This window comes from Saccostrea echinata, unplaced genomic scaffold (genome assembly GCF_033153115.1).
Source record: "Saccostrea echinata isolate AGI-Se365-2 ecotype Australia unplaced genomic scaffold, CSIRO_AGI_Sech_v1 ptg000030l, whole genome shotgun sequence".
Classification (NCBI taxonomy): domain Eukaryota; kingdom Metazoa; phylum Mollusca; class Bivalvia; order Ostreida; family Ostreidae; genus Saccostrea; species Saccostrea echinata.
In genome coordinates this window covers 34,933,620-34,960,549 of record NW_026889779.1, presented here as the reverse complement: position 1 = coordinate 34,960,549, position 26,930 = coordinate 34,933,620, and the positions used below count along the sequence as shown (strand labels likewise).

The 26,930-nt window shown below is 35.1% G+C and overlaps 1 protein-coding gene across 1 annotated transcript in view; it reads right to left on the bottom strand.

The window, feature by feature from the left end:
• The window catches only part of LOC133197070 (uncharacterized), a 62,303-nt gene that overhangs the window by 10,285 nt on the left and 25,088 nt on the right, over positions 1 to 26,930 (bottom strand). Inside the window, exons 10-28 of the mRNA XM_061332910.1 lie at positions 22,902 to 22,967; positions 20,842 to 21,982; positions 20,646 to 20,729; positions 20,337 to 20,562; positions 19,791 to 20,003; positions 18,204 to 18,398; positions 15,366 to 15,547; positions 14,916 to 15,126; positions 14,262 to 14,486; positions 13,899 to 14,078; positions 13,486 to 13,647; positions 12,965 to 13,165; positions 11,517 to 11,686; positions 9,638 to 9,797; positions 2,221 to 2,304; positions 1,539 to 1,697; positions 1,063 to 1,186; positions 605 to 942; positions 6 to 156 (exon numbers count right to left, since the gene is read on the bottom strand). Coding sequence (XP_061188894.1) covers positions 6 to 156; positions 605 to 942; positions 1,063 to 1,186; positions 1,539 to 1,697; positions 2,221 to 2,304; positions 9,638 to 9,797; positions 11,517 to 11,686; positions 12,965 to 13,165; positions 13,486 to 13,647; positions 13,899 to 14,078; positions 14,262 to 14,486; positions 14,916 to 15,126; positions 15,366 to 15,547; positions 18,204 to 18,398; positions 19,791 to 20,003; positions 20,337 to 20,562; positions 20,646 to 20,729; positions 20,842 to 21,982; positions 22,902 to 22,967 — 4,272 coding nt within the window. The remainder of the gene's footprint in view (positions 1 to 5; positions 157 to 604; positions 943 to 1,062; positions 1,187 to 1,538; positions 1,698 to 2,220; positions 2,305 to 9,637; positions 9,798 to 11,516; positions 11,687 to 12,964; positions 13,166 to 13,485; positions 13,648 to 13,898; positions 14,079 to 14,261; positions 14,487 to 14,915; positions 15,127 to 15,365; positions 15,548 to 18,203; positions 18,399 to 19,790; positions 20,004 to 20,336; positions 20,563 to 20,645; positions 20,730 to 20,841; positions 21,983 to 22,901; positions 22,968 to 26,930) is intronic.

The window sequence follows — 26,930 nt, the reverse complement described above, 5'->3', positions numbered from 1 at the left end:
ATTACCTGTCCTTTCTCTCTTGATTTTGGAAACATTGTATGATGGTTCTGTTTTGATTGAGGTGAGAAGTTCAGAATCTGAAGATCCGGCTAGAAGTTCCTCAAGAACAAAACTCAACAGCAATTCTAATGAGTTACCATCTGTTCTCTGTATACCCTAAAACAAAAAAAAACAGAACCACATACATGTTTTAAAGAACACTACATCAATTTTGTTTTTTGTCAAACAAGTCAAATGCTTTTTTCCATTTGGAAAGATTTGTAAACTACAAAGCTCAAACTCAAAAACAGTTGACCAAGAATGCATTCTAATGGCCAGTATTCATATACATATACTACTGATTATGAAATTTTAAATTTGAAAAAATAAAAATCAAGTAAAACTTCAGAAGATATTTACTGTTTTTAAGGTAAATACGACCACTCTGCTGGTTGTTTATTACATTTATTTTGTATCTGAATATTGACAGATTGGATACATTTAAATCTAGTGTATTGCTAATAAGCTTTTTGTTGCAGTAAAAAAAGGAACCTTTCACATAATTAAGTTGAAACTGGTCTGTAAAAACTTTGTTTTTTCCTTTGAACATTACTGGGTAACAAACCTGATATCCTTCTGCATTTGTCACTGCTGATTGGACAGAAGCCCCGTTGGTGGGTGTGACAGGAAATGATGCTGCTGATTGGACAGAAGCCCCACTGGTGGGTGTGACAGGAAATGCTGCTGCTGATTGGACAGAAGCCGCATTGGTGGGTGTGACAGGAAGTGATGCTGCTGATTGGACAGAAGCCCCATTGGTGGGTGTGACAGGAAGTGATGCTGCTGATTGGACAGAAGCCCCATTGGTGGGTGTGACAGGAAGTGATCCTGGATTAGTTACAGGTACCTCTACTCCTGCTTCCTCCATTATCTTACACACCTGGAGTGAAACCTCTGTTACACCTACAACAAAATTATATACTAGAACTGTGTGTTCTTTGAGTGACAAAGCAAAATTTAATCATTTCCTGCAGTTAAAGATATCAAATGTACTGGAATGTCAGATGCTCTTTGTTTTCTTACTTGGTATAAGTGTGTCTCTGAGTTCCAGATTGTTCCCCGGGGCCTCCCAAAGGGGCTCAAAGGCCACCTGTACAGTACAACAAAGACCACGGCACACTCCCTGTACGATTTCTGTCACCTCAACCTGAATCAGATGTTTTAATTCATTCATAAATACACAAGTATCCTGTTTACTGCCATGACATTTGATTATGTATCATTTACTTTTATTTGTACTTACAAGTTACTTTTTCAAACCCTCTAAAAATAAACATGATCTGTTTCAAAGGTAACTAGATTTATCAGAATTACATTTAAGTTGGAGTAGAACTGACTAGATCAAGGAGAACATTCTGATTTAGAGCTATACAGTAACTACATGCATTTGACCATTCTCCTCATATTCAAAACACAGTGAAGACATTCAAGCAAAATTAATACAGTCAGCATCTGTACAGAAGAAATCTAATCAAAGCTAGGTTTAAGAATCAACCTACCTTGATTTGTTCCAATTCCTGCAGCAGGTTACGAGAGGCATCATCAAACATATAAAACCTTGCTTTGTCGATACCAGCTGCCATGCCATCCTTCATCCTCTGATAGGTTCCTGTTCCACTCTCTGCAGCACAAGCATTGTAGGTTGGAGTCATGTTCTCCTGGAACAAGATTTTTTTTCACATGTATAAATGCATTATTTTGATCACATATGCATATATAAATCTATAAATATATATATATATATTCATATTTTAGCCGCTTTTGTGTCGACACCGATGCGCTAATTCATGAATACTGCTAAGAAATCATTTATAAATACAATACACGGCACAGAATGTGTAGCGCTAATTCATGATCACACTAACATCTCCATACCCAGGGATTGCGCTAAATTTTGAATACACCAATTTATGTACATGTACAGTAAATTTCATATCCAACTAGAAAAGATTGAATTTTCTATTTCTGACCTTTCTTTGGTTTTCCTTTTCATAGCCCAATGTTGTAGGCTGTGAAACCATAGCTGAGAGTATTTACTTTACAATTTTCCATATGGGGAAAGACATTCAAGAGTTTTGCTATGATTTCCATAATTTCTATAGTGAAAATATTACTAGCACCTTTCCAGTACTACAAGCATTAGAACTTCTTACCTGTATTACAGGTGTCAGAACAGCTTACCTGTATTCCAGGTGTCAGAACTCGGTTAGCATCCCTCTGTCTCTCTGTCACAAATTCTTTAAGGGCAGCCACCATCTCCGTCAACTACAACAGATATTTGTAACTACAAAGAACAAGGTATGGTTTCAATACAAATCTTGCCTGTGTTTTTCTTAAAAATGAAAGTGATGTAAAAAATTAAAACCCATGCTTCCTGAATCATTGAAATTCCACGCTGGAAGATCAAACAAATCATTTTTCTCACATGACTTTCTAAGTGCTAATTGTGACGTCATAAACTTGTGCAATTTCCTGTGTTTTCTTTAAAAGTTGCAGAAGACATCAATTTTCAATGGAATTTTCTTTCAGATAATATTGTCTACAGGCATCCCCCCACAAAGATTTTGAGATATGTGATTTTTCAAAGAATTTTATGCAACATATCCGAAAATTAAGGTGGGTGACGGCTGTGGACACTATTAAAATAAAGAAATGCATCAAATTGATGACGTCATATTTTCAGAATGGTACTTCTTCTTGGCCTATTCTTTCCTGATTTATCACAGTCATACTCAACTAATGTTTAAGCCAGTTATGGAAATTCTTTAAATATAACAAAAGAAACGTTTAATCTTTTTCAAGTAATATTTCTACTAAATGTATGACTGCCATCACGAGAAAAGGGGCCCTTAAATAGCCTGGTCCTTTTTGAATGCAAATATATATATAACTTTTAAAAATATATGCTTTTTCAGTATTTTATAAGCATTTTAGAAAGGCACTTCAGAACAATGTTGACGTTACTCACAGTAAATGTACTGATGTCGCGTTCAGCAATTTCAGTTTACAAACATTCTTAAAATTATTTAATAATCCTAATCGTTTTGACACATAAAAACTTGATTAAATATTTGATTTCTTTTTCTAAGCTACTAGTAAGTAATTATTCCTAACTAAGAAAAGACGCCGTAGTTCATATTTCTATAGAAGCAGATCCATTAATTAAGGAGGAGGGGGATCTAGATGTTTAGGATCTGGGAATGGTTTATATTCAGTAAAAATATTACAATTTCACACAAATTATTCTTTATATATTCAATAATCTAGCTCAATTAAAAATGGATATAAAGCACTTGAATCATTACACCCCTCCCCCCCCCCCCCCCCCCAAAATCGCAGATGCCCTATAGAGAAAAAAAGAAATCCAATCCAAACAAGGGGACAGTGCGTAAAGAGGGCCATCCCCTTGCAAAAAAACAAATCGATCTCGATATAAAACAAGGGGCCCATGGGCCACATCGCTCACCTGAGTAACTTTGGCCATGCTGTTCATTACCAGACCCCTTGTAATACCTATTGTGGCCCCACCCTCCCCCCAGGGGCCATGATTTGAACAATTTAGAATCTACACTACCCCAGGATGCTTCCACATAAGTTTCAGTTTTTCTGGTCCAGTGGTTCTTGAGAAGATTTTTAAAGATTTTTCCTATATATTTCAATGTAAAACTTGGATTCCCTATTGTGGCCCCGCCCTATCCCCTGGGTCATGATTTGAACAATTTAGAGTGTACACTACTTGAGGATGCTTCCACATAAGTTTCAGCTTTTCTGGCCCAGTGGTTCTTGAGAAGAAGATTTTTAAAGATTTTTCCTATATATTTCGATGTAAAACTTGTATTTCCTATTGTGGCCCCGCCCTACCCCCGGGGGTCATGATTTGAACAATTTAGAATCTACACTACCCCAGGATGCTTCCACATAAGTTTCAGCTTTTCTGGCCCAGTGGTTCTTGAGAAGAAGATTTTTAAAGATTTTTCCTATATATTTCAATGTAAAACTTGTATTTCCTATTGTGGCCCCGCCCTACCCCCGGGGGTCATGATTTGAACAATTTAGAATCTACACTACCCCAGGATGCTTCCACATAAGTTTCAGCTTTTCTGGCCCAGTGGTTCTTGAGAAGAAGATTTTTAAAGATTTTTCCTATATATTTCAATGTAAAACTTGGATTCCCTATTGTGGCCCCGCCCTACCCCCAGGGGTCATGATTTGAACAATTTAGAATCTACACTACCCCAGGATGCTTCCACATAAGTTTCAGCTTTTCTGGCCCAGTGGTTCTTGAGAAGAAGTTTTTTAAAGATTTTTCCTATATATTTCGATGTAAAACTTGTATTTCCTATTGTGACCCCGCCCTACCCCCGGGGGTCATGATTTGAACAATTTAGAATCTACACTACCCCAGGATGCTTCCACATAAGTTTCAGCTTTTCTGGCCCAGTGGTTCTTGAGAAGAAGATTTTTAAAGATTTTTCCTATATATTTCAATGTAAAACTTGGATTCCCTATTGTGGCCCCGCCCTACCCCCGGGGGTCATGATTTGAACAATTTAGAATCTACACTACCCCAGGATTCTTCCACATAAGTTTCAGCTTTTCTGGCCCAGTGGTTCTTGAGAAGAAGATTTTTAAAGATTTTTCCTATATATTTCAATGTAAAACTTGGATTCCCTATTGTGGCCCCGCCCTACCCCCGGGGGTCATGATTTGAACAATTTATAACCTACACTACCCCAGGATGCTTCCACATAAGTTTCAGCTTTTCTGGCCCAGTGGTTCTTGAGAAGAAGATTTTTAAAGATTTTTCCTATATATTTCAATGTAAAACTTGGATTCCCTATTGTGGCCCCGCCCTACCCCCGGGGGTCATGATTTGAATAATTTAGAATCTACACTACCCCAGGATGCTTCCACATAAGTTTCAGCTTTTCTGGCCCAGTGGTTCTTGAGAAGAAGATTTTTAAAGATTTTTCCTATATATTTCAATGTAAAACTTGGATTCCCTATTGTGGCCCCGCCCTACCCCCGGGGGTCATGATTTGAACAATTTAGAATCTACACTACCCCAGGATGCTTCCACATAAGTTTCAGCTTTTCTGGCCCAGTGGTTCTCGAGAAGAAGATTTTTAAAGATTTTTCCTATATATTTCTATGTAAAACATAGATTCCACATTGTGGCCCCGCCCTACCCCCGGGGGTCATGATTTGAACAATTTAGAATCTACACTACCCCAGGATGCTTCCATATAAGTTTCAGCTTTACTGGCCCTGTGGTTCTTGAGAAGAAGATTTTTTAATGACCCCACCCTATTTTTGTCTTCTCTTGATTATCTCCCCTTGTGAGGGGACTTGGCCCTTCATTTTAACAATTTAAATTCCCCTTCACCCAAGGATGCTTTGTACCAAGTTTGGTCAAAATTGGCCCAGTGGTTCTTGAGAAGAAGTCAAAAATGTGAAAAGTTTACAGACGGACGGACAGACAGACGGACAGACAGACGGATGGACGGACGGACAGACGGGCGGACGGACGACGGACAAAATGTGATCAGAAAAGCTCACTTGAGCCTTCGGCTCAGGTGAGCTAAAAATACTTTCAGTTAAAAGCATGCATTCACTCCACAACCCACCCACATCCACAAGCGTGTTACTTTCCCCCCTTTAACTTTGTTTAAAAGAGAAGTACTCCAAGTATTTTCTGTATCACCGATGAATTCTAACGGGAAATTGATTCAGATGCATGATGTGTAAAATACGGTAACTGTTTGTTTGTTTGTTTTGTTTTGTTTTTTTTTAGTTAAGTTTGTTCCGTTCATAAAAAGTCATACATTTTCAGTTGGGGCACTATAATATCGGCAAAATTAATGTGGGTTCCTACGGCCATGTTGTTCATACAAAACCAATTTCTTCCAATTAAAGTATGGAATACAAACATAAAAAAAGAGGCACATAATGATGTCAAAAGATTGTTTTGTGAAAGTATATTTCATACATGAAAATTGAAACTATTAGTCATTTTTTTCCAGTTTTTCCCAAGTAAATCCGGTTATATCAAAAGCTGTCTTCTTTTTTTAACCTGTGCTTCCGACACTTATCACTTGGACACGACAATCGTACATCATTTCTTAAAAGTGCCGAAACTGTAATCTCAAATTAAACACAAAGGAAATTGGTTTCTTTAAAATAGATTTCTAAGACTGTGCGACATTAACTGGCAAGACTGGAAATATACAGCTTACATGTTCGATTAAAATATTTGATTATCGAGACGACACTGATATGGGCTGTCCAAACTCAAAAACTTTCTGCTTATTTCTAAGAACTACCCCCCCCCCCCCCCCTGGAAACAATTGTTTTTCCTCTTATTATTTCTTTAAACAAAAACATTGGACAGAAATCTCTGATTTAATATATATAAGTGTCAAACTATTCTGAAATTGACATTTATTGTCTTCAGACGATCATCAAATATTTTAACTGTAACAGATGGAAATGACTACCGTAGAGGAGTAGCTGAGGTGAATTTAAAATGAATTTCGAACTAGCATTTTAATCCATGTATTCTCAGACACCCGTGTCAAATTATTATAAATACCCGCTCAAATGTTTTGACTCCAATAGATGAAAATGACGTAAGCTGCATATTTCCAAACCTTGACAGTTAATGTTCCGCGGTCTTAATGTCGGAATTAATTGGAAATTCGCGATCATATTGCCAGATACTTACTATCACCTGCTGGACATAGAAATATAGCCATCAGTCACGTGTCATGTTTATAAGCTTACTAAAGTTCGAAATTTCAATCCTAGGAAAAATAGAATTTCTTGTAGCATTGCGCTTGATCTGAAATATTGAACTTTCTGGAATTAAAAAAATCTCGCGAGAGATTTTATTGTCTGGTTTCCAACTCGGATAAGGAAAGTTCTAAAATTAATTTTTTTTTAGTAGAGTTTGATCAAATAGATGGTTGTACTGCTCTTGGCTCTTTTTTCTTTATATGCATATTTAACGCAGCTGGACTTTTCTGAGCAAAGTGAAATAAAGCTGTATTACAATTTTGATGAAATCTGAAATTGAAACTGAATATTTTGCAAGACTTGAATATATTTTCACGCAGTCCTCTTCCTCCGTGACATCAGCTTATCTGACATCTTAAAGCTTTTCATACTTCGATGCATATATAATTATGTCTCAAGCAATAATTAAGGAGGTTGGATCCTGCCATCCAAAGTAATGAGAATTTTTTATCAAGTATATTTTTAGAATTTATAGACATAGCTTAATTAAAAATCAAAACAAAAAATGGGGGTCAATGCGCTTCTTTTGGCGCTACAGAGCATTTAGTTTGACCTTTTTGCACTGTAAATACGTCTTACACATAAATCAATTGTTAAAGTTTTTCCTCCAATATTTTTTATTCAAATAAATTATGGGAACAAACACAGTCTTATTTCATCTTGAATAGACACATTAAAATTTGTAACAACGAAACTTTTTTCAAATTACTCTGCATGTTCAATTATTTGACCTTTTTGCACTCAAAAAAATTCATTTTTCTGGCATTAAAAATTTAACAAGCAAAAATATCATTTGAAAGTAATGACATTTTACTGAATTTAAGAAGAATGGTTAAAAGTATCTTATATATTCAGAAAAGAAAACAAAAAGTGGGGGTCTGTGATGTTAATTTTTAGATATTACTAAAATAGTGCTAATTTTAAGCTTAAAATAGGGATATTTTTTTCTTGATTTTCACAATATATTCGTTATATTTATAAAATATGATGATAGAATTCATGATAGTTTATTTAATACATAATTTAAGACCAGTATAAAACAGTTCACTGCACAAAATAACTCTGTGTGCAGACTGCACGTAAAAATAGGAATCTAAACTTAACATACTTTAAATACTTCGAGAGAGAAAAAATGATCATTTTCTTCTAAAAAAAAACCTTTCGCCACAAAATATAGTTCCTCACTTAATGCTTTTGGTATGGAATCTAATCATGGAGTTTTAACTGAATATAGTTTAATTGGCATTGTAGAATCCAAAATTATTGTAAGAATTGAAACTTTATGCAGAATTTTTGAAATATAGGTTAAGATATAAATCTGCTCAAAAGCTCAGGAGCGAACATCGTTAAATAATACATCCAACACATGTTTATAATTTTTTGTATAAGGCAAGCAGGTAATTTAATGTTTGAAACTCTACCACTCTACTCGTCTCTCTTCATAGGCTTAGTGGAATCTTGAAATTACAGAACATGACTGGTATTTTTGCCTGTTACCACAGGAAAGATTAAAAACATATTTTTTCTTCAAAGTCATGTACAATTCAACGGAACTTTCACAAAATGTCGAGATATCTGGGGTGTCGAGATATCAGAGTTGAAACTTGACGTTCAAGATTTCAATGCTAAACATGGCTAAATTACTACATACACGAATTCTCGAGTCAATTAAAAAAACGATTCCTTACATTTTTCACGGTCATCAGTATTTAATCTACTGTTGTTCTGTTTCATACATATTTTTAAGCAAAAAGTCACTGTTGATTTAATTCTTATTTTCTTCAACTCTGAGTATAATGCTCTTGGAAAAAGTCCACATCTATTTAGTTGTATTCAATTCCTAAAAAAGTTGCAAGTTCATTTTAAACTGGCTTTTATCAGAACAATTTCATATTATTTTCAGAGACTACTATTTTTTTTATGCATTTAATCCATTATTTCAATTTTTTTATTTAAGTATAATTTAGATTTTTTCCATGCCCCCTACTCCATTTTATTATGTGTTAATTTAGTACAGCTGTGTGCCCCCTCCCCTCCTCTTTGTTGTTGTTTAACGTTTAAATGTAGGTTCAAGCATCCCATGTTACCGGTATTTATATTCAAACAACGATGAGGTCTCTTTTTTCAGTTTGAACTATTAGCGGTTGCCTTTTCATTCGGAGATTTTTTTTTTTTGCTTGTCAATTATCTCTGCATGCTTAACCCCCACCCCCCAACCAACCAACACCCATTTGGAAATCGACGCTATACACCCTGAGCCTGTCTATAGTGTCTAATCGAGTATATCAATATGATTAACTGGGGATTAAAATCAAAATGGTTAAAAACATTTTATAAGATGTTATTCAGAATAAAAAAAACACTTATAAAATAAAAAAAAATGCTTATATATGTGCACAGAGCTCTCTCTCTCTCTCTCTGAAAAAAATTTATGCATGTAAATGTATATATCACCGGGGAAAATAAGTGTAAAACTTTCCGGCAACAATGAACCATAAATATGCTAACATAAAGTGCGCCATACTTTATTTACAATGCTAGCGTACTCATAAACTCATAATTTAACTTCAACGCAAGAAATATGATGTCATATTTAGACCAGTATCTATGTAAAAATAGTGACCTATATTTGTGACAAAATACATATATTATTGTGTTAAATTACATGCAAGGTATATGGTAAATAAAAGAAAAAGTAAAACATTTATTGAAAAACGACATTTTTGTCGGTTTGGAGTTGACACAGTAAACGACATTTATGTTGCTTTGGCGTCAAAAGGGTTAATAGTGTAATTTGACTCACCTGATGTTTAGCATTGTCTGAGATGTAAGCCTGGACCCTCTGTGTACTGCTTGGCTGTACACCATGTGTATGAAGCTCTTGAATCAGGTTCTGGATAAATTGATTCAGTGTAGTCAGTACTGCTGTCTTAAACTTCTCAAAGTAACCCCATAGTATTCCACTGAAAGCAAAGCCAAATATTGTCACAAAACTCCACTGAAAGCAAAGCCAAATATTGTCACAAAGATCCACTGAAAGTATAGACTATAATCATGACAAGTTTCTACTGAAAGAAAGACAAGAGGCCCCAGGGTCTTAACAACCACTGAGTATAATACAACAATGTAAAGGATCCATACAAGTATAAAAAAACAAAACTAAGAGGTACTGTGAGTGAGCTGTCAAAATAATACCCCTCGCCACAATTTTCTTTAAAGTGCCCATTCAGATCTTGTAGATGTGACCTTGAACTTGCCATAAAGACCTTGGTTGAGAAAATAACACTTTCTCTGGTCATTAGTAATCTTTCTGTGAAATTTGGACATGCAATGTTTCTCGATTAGGAAATACAAGATTATGAATTTTACACTTTTTATACCAGTGACCTTGAACTTGCCAGAATGACCTTGAGTCAAGGTTATGACACACCCTCAGGTCATGAGCAATCCCTGTACCAAGTATGAATTTTCAATGATCATCAATACCAGTTACAGCCCAGACAATAATTTGAACTTGCCTGAATGACCTTGAGTCGAGATCAGGACAAACCCACTTTTTATAAGCAATCTTTGCACCAAGTGCGAGCTTCCAATGATTTTTCTATTACAAAGTTAAAGCCCCGACAATTATTTTATACTTTTTCTGCAAGTGACCTTGAACTTGCCAGAATGACCTTAGATTAAGGTCAAGACACCCAAGACTCACCCTTGGATGGATCATAAGCAATAGCTTTACCAAGTATGAGCTTCAAGTGATTCTCCATTACAAAGCTATGGCCCAGACAAGAATTTTATACTTTTTTTGCTAGTGACTTTGAACTTGCCAGAATGACCTTGGGTCAATGTCAAGACGTACCCTCGGATCATAAGTAATATCTGTACCAAGTTTGAGCTTTTAGTTATTCTCCATTACAAAGTTAAAGTTGTAGTCCTGACAAGAATTTCATACACACCCTTCAAAAGCAATCTCTGTGCCAAGTTTGAGCTTCCAGTGATTCTCGTTAACAAGGTAATAGCCCTGACAAGATTGCACAGACCGACAGCTAAACACATGAATGGACGGACAGACGAACAAGGCAATTCCAATATACCCCCCCAAAATTTTGTTTGTAGGGGTAAAATAAACTGATAAATGAAGCTTTCTTGCCCAAACAATAGAGAAATAGGATGATCAGGGATCAACAAAATAGTTAGTCTAGTACTAAGTACCATATCTTGTCGTAGATCTATTTACTTGCCTGTACTTGCCCCCATTTGTAACTATCACCATTCTGACTAAACAAAGCAATAGTGCTTGAGCATAATGCAAAACTAATTTCATTCCCTCTCACTTTGGCCCTCTTGCTCTTTGAAAAAGATTTAATGAACAAAGATAGGTATTTTTGTCTCCTTCTCTATTATTTACAACTCTTATTTTAGAAGAGGTAAATTTAAAAGAAGTCTAATTTAGAAAATCATATTTTCTTCATAATGAATCTAAATGTTACAGATTTGGAGTTAATTTGAGTCTACATGGTATTTACGTCCATCTGTTCTGGCCTACTCCACTTCCCAATGTTATACATGTGGTGAGCAATTTGTTTTGACTTGTCTTTTTAAAGCTCCAATCAAACATATTGAATTTTTAATATAAAGTGCAGATTTTGAAGTAAGCTATAGGGCTGCACTGTTTTTATCTTTACCTAAAGACTTTATCCCATACGATGGATATCCTTGTATACATAGGAGCTGTGAGATCCTCGTTGAAATTGACCGGTCCGTATGACGGGGATTGATAAACCCCTTGTCTCTGTACAGCTGCTCGGTACGTACACCAATGTAGTCCCCCAGCCTGTTTGTTCTCCTTGTTCATCTGAAAAAAATGTCAGGGACTACAAACGTGTACAACGAGCACATAAAGAACAAACTAGTGCAATTAAGATTTTTCACAGACAGGGATTACTAGAGCATTTAAGGCACACACACAGAGATAGTGGAAATTATAAACTGAACATTTTAAAATGAGAATAAGGGGATTAACTTAAAAACATCATTATCTTCTAGATTCTCTGCAACATCCATCAGAAACAATTATGCCATAATAAAAATATTCCTATTCTCATCCAATTCTATTTTTATGAATCAAGGGTTGGGTGGACTTTACTTTTTATTTCTTTGTATGATTGGATATTTTGTTGACCTCATCAAACAATGCAGATCTATATATTATGCCTAATGAAAAGTCATTGCAGAGTTGCATTTAAGTGTACATATCTCTTACTATACGCCTTCCATCAATCTTTCACAACCAGTGATCCTTGCTTAATACAAATTACAGCACACATCATCTTGTTAGCTGTCGAATCAAACTGATATTTGCGAGATTTAAAACAAAAGTTGAATGGTTAGTTGAATACAAATCTCGATCAAAATCAAAATGAATCTCTAAAATTTGTTCGAAAAATACAAAAAAAAAAAAAAAAAAAAAATTTAGGCCATGGTAAAAAATCAGGGTTTGCCAGGATGAAAATCCAATTTTTTTTTTATCATGGCCTTATGCAGCTACATGTACATTTACTATATATAGCTGAAGATTTTTAGTTTGCTTTGATCTAAGTATGGACTATGTTCTTATAATCAGATAAAATACAGTGTATTTATCACTTTTCTTAAATTTTAAGACCACCATATTCAGGGGTTAAAATATACAGTAGTTAATCGTTTTAAGACTCGGGCTAGCTAATTTATATGTAATGATAGTACGTCGGACTAGCAGACCAGAAAAAATTTTTTTATTTATCTCCATGGAGACTGATTTCTTTTGACTGAGAACTAGTTTAATTTGTTTCAATCACCAAAGCGTTTGAGCTTTTACTCGTGTTGTTTTCATTTTGTATAAAAAATTATGCTAGTTAGTTTGAGGTATGGGCGTGTAAATTTTTACTGATCAGTAGCCTGGGCTAGTGAATTTTCCAGGAAAATTTTAACCCCTGCCATATTTTTTCAACAATGTATCTAATTAATCAAATACTTTAAAAGTTCACTCACTCTAAATGTTAAATTTCAACCCCTGCCATATTTATTCAACAATGTATCTAATTAAGCAAATACTTTGAAAGTTAACTCATTCTAAATGTTAAATTGATGATACCGGTGAACCCCATTTAGTTGCTTGCTCATTGGCTTTTGTTGAGGCTGCGGTGATACCCTCTCCTAGCTTAGGTCTGATCTGATTGGAGAACGCCTTCTCTATATCCTGCTGTAGATCTGCTATCAAGGAATCAAACTTCTGCACAAGTAATTGTGTCCTCTGCACAATTGCACTTTGTGATTTCTGTCTTTCTCCCTTTGTCTGTTATTGAAAGGGGAAAAAAAAATAAAAACTCCATCGGCTAAATGTCTGAATATTGTAGGGAAAGTTTTTGATAAATATATTATTATAAGAACAATGCATCCTAAATTTCAGGTCTGCTTACTCTTACTTTTTCTAAAACTTAATTTTGATTTTTAATTTATTTTATTTTATTATTAATTCTGTAATTTATTTTTGACAATGCAACTTAAGCAAGTAATGATGAAATTAAGTTGTAAGCAAGACATTGGATCTACTCAAAAACATTAACACTAGTTTTATCAAGACTAAGTGAATTTTTAGCTTTTATAGATTATAACCTGAATGGTTCCATTTTCAGTGAGATAATTCTGGACATCAAACACAAACTGTGCCACCCTCTGTAGAATCCTCTCTATACTGCTTCGGTGTCGAACAGCAGTCATCTGGTGGATGTACGACCGCAAGGCCGGAATCTGAGTGTCCTCTTCCATACTAAACACCTGGAATAGTAATGTCAAAACTTTCCTCATCATCCATTAAACTCTTTCAAAGTCTCAACACACGTCCCAAGTTGATTTGAAAATGCAATAAAATTGTGCTGAAATTTTCTAGAACTAAAATATTGGGAAGTCATCTGGGCCACACAAAAATGGCTTTCAATGATTCTTCTGCTTTTTAAATCAGAAGTATGCAAGTTAAATAGAATTTTGTAAAATCTTGAATTAAAACAGAGCGATGCCTGATAACTTACAGTAGGGGGTCCATCGTCAATGATGATGTTCCTCATTTTCTGGTATTCACTGGCGCTGACACAGAACACCCTCAGGTTCTCAGCTGAAGATCCAATATCTTCATCATCATCTTCGCTGTTGTATAAATCATCCTCATCCATCTCCTCTACGTTAGACATCCCGGCCTTCCTCTTCATTTCCTGTGTGGAAAATAATGATATTTCAATAATGACAAAAAATTTTCTTAGATTATACATTCATTTACAGTACATATCTAATACACACATACATGTACATGTACTTCCTTTTTTATAATGAAAAGGAATTATATTATATAAGAGAAAATTCATTCTATTGTAACACAAACTTGAATATATATTTACCCTTAGTCCAGCCTTGAAATCCCTTTTAATTTCCTTTTTGGAGTAGTTATTCCTGGCCTTGGCACACAAGCTGGAAAGTTCTTTTCTCTTCTGACCAATGGTCATCTCGTGCTGTAGACAGGTGTTATCAGCTTCAGTGATAGATTTATGGTACGACTGAATCAGCTCTTTATTTTTTCGGATTGCTTCTTGCTTGTCAACCAGCACATCCTTTATTTCTTGGACCTGTAAATATCGCAGGAGGGCGCTAATCTCACTTTCCTGTATACTGTAAGGTCTAAGTTTCTAAAAACCTAAACTTTGCTATTTAATACACAGAGATTTCTAAGATAATAAAATTTTCATTATTTTTTCTGAATATTTTTCTACATAGGTGAAAATCACCAGCCTCTGTAATATTTCCCCGACAGTTGTCCCTGTGAGGCAGCTTTTATTTGCGTGCAAGATATATCTGCAAGTTTTGCGGCCATCTTTTTACTAGCATTTCTCACTGGGAACCCCCCCTCCTTTTCTTTCTTTTTTCTTTTTTAGATAATTAAGCATTAGTGTAGAATGTTTCTTCATTTGCTCAATTTAAGATGTGGATAGACAGGTGATTCAGAAATAAAAGGTGCTTAAGTAGAAGTTGGTATACAGTTTTCTGTAATATCTCACCTCCTGTGAATCTTCTTTCCCATCAATGTCCTCTGACCTCCGGCACTCCTCAATCTCCTCAATGTTCTGCCTCAGTTCTCGGTTCTCCTTCCTCATCTGGTCTATACACTGCTTGTTGGTGGTTTTGCTGACCTCTAAATCATTCTTCTCCATCTCCAGACGATTTATCTCCGCCTCAAGAGCTTGCACATCCTTCTCAAGATGCAGCCCTCTAAAAATAACAAAGTTTAAAATTATTATCAGCCAGTATTTTCCCTCAAGAACTACATGCGTTCAAAATAATAAATACAAGCTTGTCTAATCTACACACAGAAATCAAACTGAAACAAGAGATTGGTAAATTTCACAGAAGTCATTCTGCAGTTCAAAGAAATTTTGTCAAAAAAATTCTTAAATTTTTAGCCCTCCAGTATTTTAGAACAAACAACTAGTGAATACTGGAGTACAGACCTGATAATTTCCGAGTTTTTGATGATATCTGTCTTTGTACAGATAAACGCTATATTTCCATACTGTCCATCCATTAACAATTGTCTGCGGAAGTTCTCTCCCAGTAGATCCTTGGCTGTCTTATCATCAATGGCCCGATGAATGGAGGACACAACCCACACAGCGGTACAATTCTTCAAATGCTAAAAGAAAACATTCAAAGGGTCTTTCATCTAACTCTGAAAACCAACATCCCATCAGAATATACAGTCCCTGAAACGTTCTACTTTCCACCTTGAACGGTGAGCGAACGCTGAACGAACGCTGAACGAACGCAGAGCGAACGGTGAGTGAACGATGTGTGAACGCTGAACGCAACTTTGTGAACGATGTGTGAACGCTGAACGGTGAGCGAACGCAGAACGCGAACGCAAAGTGAACGGTGAACGAACGGTGAATGCAAGATGAACGATATATTCGGAATGCCTCTGATCTTTTCCTTGCATTGAAACTATTTTATTGTTTTATTATGTCAAGTGCCAATAAATAAATAAATAAATCAATAATAAATAAGTAAACCAATAAATGAATGAATAAATAAGTCAATAAAATAAAGTCTCCAAAATTGTCCTGAGAAAGACGATGCATGCACATTAAGTTTTTAATCACACGATTTTTATCACATCAAAACATTGCAATTGTTGCCGAACGCTGAAGTATAAGAGATATTTTTTTAGTTGGAAAATAAAAATGTTTATTCTTATTTGATAACAATTCAGAGAAAACTTCTGACTTATAGAAAGAATTAAAGTGGTTGTAACATCCATTCATATATCTCCGTGTTAAGGCAATTTCGTGTAAAGTAATGAAAAAAAAATAATTACATAGGTCAGTGGACGTTTTACATTTATACGGGGGGGGGGGGGGGGGGGGGGGCACAGCCATACATTTTCAGTTGATAGTTGAGGGGGCACTACTAAAAATTTCCTGACAAGCAAAAAAAAAAAAAAAAAAGAAGATCATCAGACTTTTTATTGCGGAGGCACAAGCATATAGTATCTATGTTTACTATAATAATCTGTATATCGGCAAAATTATTGGGGAGGGGGGCACGCCCCCCTTGCCCCCCCCCTCGGTTCCTACGGCCATGTTTACTGAGCAGACTTCTTCATTTATATGTAGATGGCCGTGATTATACTCGGACAAGATAATACAAAGATACATATTCATATTATTTGTTATAAATTCAATTTTCAGAACTTGATATTCAAGTAATATGCTGTTATAGTTTTTATTAAACAGACAAATGAGAGAGAGAGAGAGAGAGAAATATTCCGTTTTAGCTAGCCCCCCCCCCCCCCTCCCATTTCAGGCTTCACTACATGTTTGTACCTATATCAAACTCTGGAAATTTTTTTCTAAGTATATCAGACAGTGAAAGTAACATTTTTTTTAATCAACAAATCAAATCCATTTGCTTGACAGTCATACTCGTTTTTATTTTCCTGCTTCAAGTTCACACGAAGTCCACGTGCTTGTCCTGTCAATCAAAATCATTCGACACTGTGCAGGTGTGAAAGTTTCGTCACATCGAAGACGAAGTGCGAGTATTTAAGTTATAACATTTATTTTTATCATTTCTAGATTTGATTCCAACATTTGAATAATAATTGAATAAAATACATAGGGCATTAACACTTGAATTTGAAACATACTCTCTGCCAATTCCAAATACCACCGCCGACACGTGTACATTTTGAACTACTATTGTTTTGTGACTTTTTTAGATGCTAGTTTGTTTTGAGACTGAAATTTTTGTTCTAAAAAAGACCTTAACTTTTTTTTTAAAATGTTAATTAAAATATTCTGGAAATACAATACTGACTAAGTAACCAATTTAGGGGGAAAAGGGGGGTATTAATCATATCGAATGACAAACATACAAAGTTAGGGTGAAGAAAGATTTTTTTTTCTCTATAACTATAGACTTTACATATTATAGTAGAGAAAATTCTGTAGTGCATTACATTTTAAATAAATATTTCCTTTAACCACACCATCAATTTAATTCGCTCTAAAGATAATAAATTAATACAATATCCGCAGTACTATGTATAACTCTCAGAACTAGTTCTATCATATTTTCTGTAGTAATTGAAAAAAAATGTGTTATAAATAAATATTTTCGTAATTTTGCTGCGTAATTATTTGACTTGAATAATTATATCTCCATTAACGATTTGTCGTCTTTAACAAAACAACAAAATGTTGCAGTGCTTGAAGTACTTGCACATTGCCTTTAGTTAAATTTAATATTTCAGCATCGTTCTACATAGGTACAGAATGTGCTTATAACAACATTTATTTTCCAGAGTAATTTAATAAATAACCTAACAGCTAAGTAAGAATAATAAAAATATATATCGTAGATATTTTCCCCCATGAAATAATGATTCTTCAAACACGATATGTAAGTTATTAAATTAAAAAACCTGTAACTACTAACCTACAAAAAGATAAGTCCTTTCACTTCGGAGTTCCGAATGACAATGAAAACTGAACGATAGGTGAACGCTGAACGCAAGGTGAACGCAAAGTGAACAGAACGCTTTGTGAACGCTGAACGCTTTGTGAACGGTGAACGCGAGCGCATGGTGAACGGTGAACACAAAACTGTGAACGGAGAGCGAACGGTGAACGCACGGTGAACGAACGGTGAACGCACGCTGAACGAACGGTGAACGAACGGTGAGCGAACGGAAAAATGGGAAAGTAGAACGTTTCAGGGACTGTACTTATGACAAAGCTCACTGAATTGATTATGCCTAGAATTACTTCTTTAAGTGAAAACCCACTCACATCTCGAGCTATTTTATCTCGGGCAGCGTTCGAGTCCCTCACACCTGGAAGATCCACAAGTACTGCTCCACTACTGCAGGCATCACAGTTAGGTAAACGAATTGTAACCTTCTTCACGATTGGCCAATACTGACCCCCAGCACCAGGGTCAGCAGTTTCTATGTATTTATCGATGGAATTCCTGAAGGTTTTAGGCTACAAAAATTAAAAATTTGCTAAAATTCTTTCTAAGATTGTAGAATTTTTCAATGCCAGCATCAGATCAATAAATTTAACTTATTCTAACAAGAATATTGTATGTTAGTAAAAGTAAGGAAGTATAACAAAAGAGGAGAAAGTTTCACCATAAAATTGACATTGTTATGGATGAGAGTTTAATTTTAGATTGATACATGTACATGTATAATTTTTCATATCAAAATATGCCATTTTTATTTTTATTTTTTTTTTTCGTTGAAAAATAACAATTTTATTGTAAAATACAGTTAACAGAATAGTTTTTCAAATTTCTTAACCCATTGACTAGACAGTAAGGTTATAAAATCCATTGAGATATACATGTATGTATATGACTGTCTGCAATTACATGTTTTCAGCATTTCCCTTTCAAAAAAATATATATATCTTAACAAGAGGCCCATGGGCCACAATGCTCACCTGAGTCAATATGGCCCTGCTGTTCTTCGTCAGCAGATTTCCTCTCCTATATATTCACATGTAAAGCTTTGATCGCCTGTTCTAGGCATACCCTTAGGCCTACCCCCAGGTGCCATGTTTTGAATGAAGTTTGAATCTATGCTTTCTGAGGATGCTTCTATATTCAAATAACTAATCATGGCTTTGCTATTCTTGAAAACGGAATTTTAAAGATGTTTGAACAAACTTGAATCTACACTACCTGCGGATGCTTCCTTATCAATATGACTAATCATGGCTTTGTTGTTCTTGAGAAGAAGATTTTTAAAGATATTTCCTATATATGTTCTTTTGTAAAACTTTGATCACCCATTATGGCCCCACCTTACTACTGGAGGATGCCTTGAACAAACTTGAATCTACAAAACTTGGGGATGCTTCCATATCAATCCTGGCTTTCCTGTTCCTGAAAAGATTTTTAAAGAATTTTCCAATATATTCCTATGTAAAACTTTGATCCCCCACTGTGGCCCCACCCTACCCTCGGGGGTCATGATTTGAACAAACTTGAATCTTCACTATGTAATGAAGGCTTCACCTAAGTTTCAACTTTTCTGGCCCAATGGTTCTTGAGATGAAGATTTTTAAAAGATGACAACAAATTTTCTCCAATTCTTAATTATCTCCCCTTGGAATAGGGCATGGCCCTTCATTTGAACAAACTTGAACCCCCTTCACTTACGGATGCTTTGTGGCAAGTTTGGTTGAAATTGGCCCAGTGGTTCTGGAGAAGAAGTCAAAAATTTGAAAAGTTTACAGATTGACGGACAGACAGACAGACGGACGACGGACAAGCTCAGGTGAGCTAAAAACAGGTGTTTCCTTATTCCTTTTCCTTCATGAAGATCCTGATTAGTTGATCTTGTTTAATCAGCAATACTGTATACTCACATCTGATTCTGCAATGGTTCGGACTCTGTCAAGCCACCTGGTGACTACTGATTGACGAATGAGTACATCATATGTGTCAATCTTTCCATAAACAGCCTTAATCTTAAGGAATGCCACACCAGCCTCGGACTTGGGATCTGGAATTCCCTTCTTGATCTTCCCATTTACATCAGTAAGATCCCTCAACAATAGGCGGAGTTCTGTGTGCCATTCCTGCAGAGACGGACAAAGCATTACAAGACCAGAGACATTTTCTTCAGGGTGAAAATCTTTAACAATAAATCTTGTTTTATTGTAGTTCTACTTTCTGTCAACACTATTTCAAAGTTTTATTAACTTTGCAATATAAAATATAACCTGTAAGATTACTGCAAGAATTTGTTAGAAAATGACATAATGTAAAGTAGAAAAATAAACTTTTGGTTAGATCCTGAAAGACTTGCCTCTTAGAACTAACAGAAAATGATTTCAATTCAACTTGAGATAAAAGGAGAAAAAAAATCATCTGAACGTTTGGAACACAGAATGAAATCTAGAATAACCTACCTGTTTTGAGAGGAAGGTGATGTCTGCCTCATACTTTGTGTTGTTGGGATTATTGACCACCTCCACCACCACTGCTGTACATGCCCGCATTCCTGACGTGGGTAGAATGTCCAGCTGGTCCAGTAAAGCGTTCATTAGGGAGGACTTCCCCGACCCTGTGTCCCCCACTACAGCTATCACAGTCTTAGACAGTTCTAACTTGGACTCCAGCTCCTTCATATTCTTCCTGTGTTGACATTAAGAAGACATTTTACAATAAGAAGTAGTGAAAATAAATCAGACAAAAAATGATATATTTTTCACACTTACATCCACTGTATTACTCTGGGATTTTCTATTAATCTAGGGGACTGCTGAAATTCTCTCCTCAGTGTCTGCAAAATGTCTCTGCATCTTAAACAGGAAATCAATATTTTTAGTTTAATGCAAATATGTATAGTTTAATTAACAGCATTTAAATCTTTGCCAAAAATTGGACTACCTTATGCAGCAATTTTCCACCTACCTTTGAATGTGATTCTGAGCAGTCTGATACGAATTGCCAGTATCCAGTAAAAGCTTTCTCTGGGCCCGACTTGAGCTTGGAACATCACCTGGTGTCTCCTGACTAGATCTGGTGGGTACAGGGAACCTTTCAGGATCTGGACTCTCCTCCACCACCTGCCCACCAGATTTCTTAGCTTTCAGCTTCTGCATTAGTTGTCTGACTTTTGACATCTGTGACGATGTTTTTTTTTTCACATCACGTGATCCTTTCTGATCACTCGATAAGTTGGTAGCAGCCTGTGTACCAAGGGTCATTCCTTTGATGTCTTTGGCCTTGTCTCTGCTTTTCTTTGTCTTTGACCTCTTTGGCGTAGAAATGAAATCATCACTATCATCTTGAGATTTCCTCTTCCGACTAATGCTTGGTAAATCATCATCATATTCCATTTCCATCAACCTGTTAGATTCACTGCCTCCAATATCATTGGTGTCTCCATCAGAATCAATATTCTCCTCACCCATTCCACTGTGAAGATTTACATCAGGCGAATTCAATGCATCAAAATTGACCTCAGGTTCAGAAAACTCACTGTCACTGTCAAATTCCATTGTTATTGGAGTTTTTTGAGGTGTCTTTTCTTGTGATCTAGCTTTGCTGGTACTATCCCCCACGTCTGTGCTGGTCTCCAGTCCAGCATTTTCTGATCCTGCATCTGGAATAAGAGGAGACAGGGCCTGGGAACAGTATGGTGACAAAGGAGGGGGTACTCCCCATGTCTCCTCCTCACTCTCCTCAGGACAAGTGTCAGCCACATAATCCTCACCATAGTGATCAATGTCTGGGATATCAATTCCATCCTTCACTTTGTCTTTATATGGATCTGTAAGTACATCCTCATTATCCCTTTCCATATTATCAAGTTTGCTATCTGCCATTTGTAAATTTTCTTTCATTGTATCTGCTGTTTCTTTTTCTGGACCTTCACTTGCCCCTTTTTTATCCTGAAGCTTTTTTTCTGCTACACCTGCTGAGCCAGCTCTTTCTGTGGCATCTGATACATCATTAGAATGTTCTGCACCATTATCAGCTGTGGTCTGTGGAGTCTGTCCTTTGTTCTCATCTCCTTTCTCTCTATTTTCCACTATTGTTTTTTCACCATCTACAAAAAAGAACAGAAAAATTCAAGAACTTAAGGGTGAATTGAAATCCCTTTCATAGGTGATCATGAGAACAGCACAGGTATTAAGAAACCACACAAGAAGAATCTGTGACAAATAGTCAGGATGCAGGGCTCTTGATTGTCCGTATTTGGGGGCCACATTCCCCATTCAAAAGAGGCACCTTTTCCCCAATTGAATGTGTTATATGTGTATTCCCAATTTTCCTTTTCTTCTAAAATTAAAGATCATGTTGTTAAATAGCTGCAGAACTGTAGCGTTATGGTTTTATATTTTAGTCTTTGACCATAACACTACAGATCCCTTAATGCGAATATTGTGCAATTTACGGCGCAAGATTTTCTGCGCTTTGGGGATGTATTTCACCACTTTCCAGCATTTGTCAATCAACTACCTTTCATTCCCTAATTCTAGATATATTCTATAATCAATCTGTATATTTTATCCATCTCCTTACCAGTCGTCTCTACAGACTAATAAACTCACTTGTTGTGAATTTTATGCCATTCGACAACAAATTCATAACAAGCAAGTTTATTGGTCTATAGATCAGCTCAATATCTCCAAGCATTTAGAAAAAAAAGTGCAGAAAACTGCTAAAAATTACATAGGCCATAATTACCTCAAAAATCAGTGGAGCAGAACAATACCCAAACTTGATCTTTAACTCATCACTGAGTGTACCCTTATCTGATTGGTTGAATGAATAAATTATCCTTACCTGATTGGTTGATGTGCATGCACAGATCACCCAAAAGGACTGGATGATGCAGATGCACAGATTATTCTTACCTAATTGGTTGATGTGGATAAACATATCACCCTAACATGACTGGTTGATGTGGATAAACAGATCACCCTAACATAATTGGTTAATGTGGATGAAGAAATCAGTGTTACCTGATTGGATGAGGTCATCATCTTTGGACTCCTCTGACTGGAAGATATCTGACATAGACCCAGCATCTACAAAATCAATTTGCTCTCAGTTCAGAACAAATCTTTGTTCTTAAGTACTAATAAAAATATTATTGATGAGAAAGTAGCTGTGTGCTCATTTGATTAAAATACCAAGTTTAGATTAATGAATCTTTAATACAGAAATGTCGGAGTCTGCAACTACAGTACAGCTCACGAGTTTCTTCCACCCCACCGTGGAAAACACACGGTGGAAAATACCCCGTGTTACACCGTGTGCACAGAGTTCCACCATGTGCGTATATTGCGATTACACCAAAGACGCACCGTGTCACACCGTGGACATTACCGTTTCATTGGGTGACCTTCCGTGATCCACCGTGCAAGAAAACTACGGAAGAAAATGGTTTGTTTATAAAAATAATTTTAGAATTGAAATTATAGGTATGTTGGTTTAATTGCTAGAAAGAAATAGTAAATGAAAAATTATTTAATTCAAACAGCTCACTATCATACATGTAAGGTCGTAACATAACAGCGGCGTTCAGTGTAGACTTTGGTTCACCGTTGACGGTATACATGTATATATCAATTGAATAAATTTATTTTGATTTCTGTTGAATTCATATTTCATATTCAATTGAAAACAAAAACAACTACATGTCGATTGTGCAAATTAATATATTTCTGACGTATGCTATAAGTGCGCAGGTACAAATCCAAATACAGGTACATTGTCTTTGAACTTAATAATTATTCAATGTGAAACATAGATACGGATCGATAATTTTAGTTGTTATTTTCTCTGTGAAATAATATGGTATTAAAGGTATTGACAGTAAAGGCATTTACAAATAATACCTATGATATCAGATAATTAATTTAGCATCATCTGATCACTACATCGTAAATAATAATAGTGAAAAAAAATGTCGAGTCAGTATATTATGATATTCATATGGTATATGAATAAAGTCTTATTTTGCAGAAATAAAATAAAAAGTGTAGACCACTTATCAATGAAGATACTAATTTGCTACAAAGTACATGTACATGCAAGAAAAAAAAAGCAAAACACGTAGCATTCACTAAAAAATCTTATACGCAGTTTGGTAGTCGTACAATCGGCAAATTCACATGAAAATCAAGCAGTTGTATGCATCCATTGATTAAACTTGACATTATTTAAGAGACATAAATGTAAAAAAAAAAAATCAATGTTTGAACGTTTATTTCTGTCAAATATGTAAAGTGTCAGTATTTCTACCTGGATATTTTTTTTATTACTACTTAATCTTCTACGATCAGTACGAAAAGTAAAAAAAAAATCGCTTGAACTGCCAATGCAGCATTCTGAAAATTCTTTTACAAATTATATACTATTCACTTTTTTCGTAGTAACTAAAAATTATTTTGAATTCCATATTTTATAATGTTAAGATACGAGAGAGAGAGAGATTTTACTTTCAGGTTCATCCTTCTGTTCTTTTTTTTTCTCATTTACATATAATGTATCTCTCTTATTTTTTTTCAAAGAAATTATAGTTCACGTCCAGTTTATATTAATCGAAACGAAATAGAATCGGTGCAATTTAGGTACAAGTTCAACGCATCACACACGGAATCCACGTGCGATGAATTGCAGAAACTTCTCCTGTATGTATGGAGTCGCTCCTTGGCTAATATATTTCACACCTGTTCAGAAAAAAAATATATTAGTAGCTGTGGCCCTTGGGACATTATTCACATGTTGAAACTCTAGACGAGTGTATACTATACACCTCAACTGGCTTCGAAACTTACACGTTTCGGGAAGTTAATTGGAACTTGAAAAATAAACAACTACTAGTATTTATTTAATTGTTTATAGAATTTTTAGTACAGCAGCATATTTCTAAAAAACAAGTTACAGTTACAAACGAATATTATTCAACTGTATCTAGGTTATATAAAGTCGTTATATACTGTAACATAACTTACTGGTGAAATGAAGAAAAAAGAAATCATAACTCTCTATGTCGTAAAATTGTCTCTCTTTCGTTGATTTTATTTATCATTAAAATGCTATTTTTGAAAAGGATTAGAATAAATCCTTAAAAAGGACAGGTAATACAATAAATAGGCATATGTAAATATTGTTCTTTTTTTAACATGTCCGTGTAGAAATTATCCATTAAACTCATTATGGAAAGGGGGGGGCTGTTATTACATATAGGGAGAGCACATATACAGTATGCTTGCTTTTATTTAATGGTTTGAAAAGTCTCCGCTAGGTACTAGTAAAATATAAAATCTTCAATGTAGTTTTACATATCTCCTATGCATATGCTTAGTTAGGCAGTGAACCTATTAACAATTATAGACTTTTTTTCATACATGTTACGGAAGAAAACTGTTTGGCTTTTTACATCATTGTTTAACATAGAACATATTGCAGAAATATCATTTTCATTGAATAGTATCATTGGAAATTTTTTCCATTATCGACGTCATTGACATTATTGTTGAGCATAATTATAACGTTTTACATCTTATCGTTTACATATTGTGATTATTCTTGGCGACAAGTTTTGTGAAAAATGTTGTGCCCATAATGCTTCGATCTGTACACAAAATGCAAGTTAAATATTAAGGTTTATATTTTAAACATAATTCTGAACGATTACAAACAGACACAGATGAAAAAGTGGGGCATGTTCAATACCTGAATATCAACATTTCATTTTTTCTGATGGGCTGGGCAGAGATTTACTCATTACACAGAGACTACATTGGGTCTCATCTCAATATGGGTTCCATTACAGGACGGAAATTTAAGTCAATCTTTTCATAGCTATTTTTTTCATCCGATTCAAATTAAATTAAACAATATATTTTCTGTATCGCATTTTGATGTAGTAATTATTTACATATACACCAGTTTCTACAGTAATTTATAATTTAAAAAAAAAGTACGTCGGATAAGATAATCAATTGACAATTCCACATGGATTTCCTGAGCATAGTACAAATGCAGAATATTCCTTTCCTATCTTTTTTAAATTTAGATTTAGCTTTTGTTTTACAAACAAAATAATATTTAAGAAGATATCTTCCAAATAACACAAGATTGCTGACTGCATAGTAAAATTCCGTCTTTGTTAAATTCATTGACACGTCAGTACAATATCGAAAGTAGGAAAATGCATGCTGCGGATGATATGCATTTCAATGATTTTTATTCTAAAATCTTCAATGAATTATTTTAAAGTAATTTCAAACCACTTAACGTTAATTAACCAGCACGGAGTTCCAAGGAGCAAACGCACTGTGTCCCACCGTGTACACACCGTGTCGCCAGCTTTGCGCTGAAAACGAAACATCAAAGACATCGACATTTTTCAAAGTCCACGCAAAAGCGTGGACCAAGGGTCCGCCGTGGCCGGTGTTTTCCGGAAGATACTCGTGAGCTGTACTGTAGTATCAGAGCATTTAAGAGCACCCAAACATCCAATGCGCCACAACAGATTAAGATATTAAATGGATTTCAACTTCTCCATAGTAATTATCCAGCAAACTTTAAAAAGAATGCTAAATTGCTATTATTTTTTAAATCTAAAGAGTCTAGAGGGAAAAAAATCACATTTACTATTTTGTCAGTGATATATAGAGATTTCATTTAGTATCTACAAGTGTACTACAGGTAAGGCCACAGTAAACTAATTTCTAAATTCAATAGGGGTGAAACGATACACCTCCTTCACGGTTCGATACGTATTGTATAATTTTGTCTCGGTTCGGTTATTTTCGATACGATACATTTTGATAGAAGGAAACAAATTCTACGTAGTTTTATGCTTTCTTTTTCTAAATCTAGTCACATATTTTACGAATTTTATTTGCAAATTCACTAGAAGAAATTGATTAAAATTATTTGACTGTCAAAAATTATTTTACAAGCTATCAATCATCAAACATTTACGTTTTCTATACTTATTTATTCTGAGTAACGTGTTATACCTTATGCCAAAC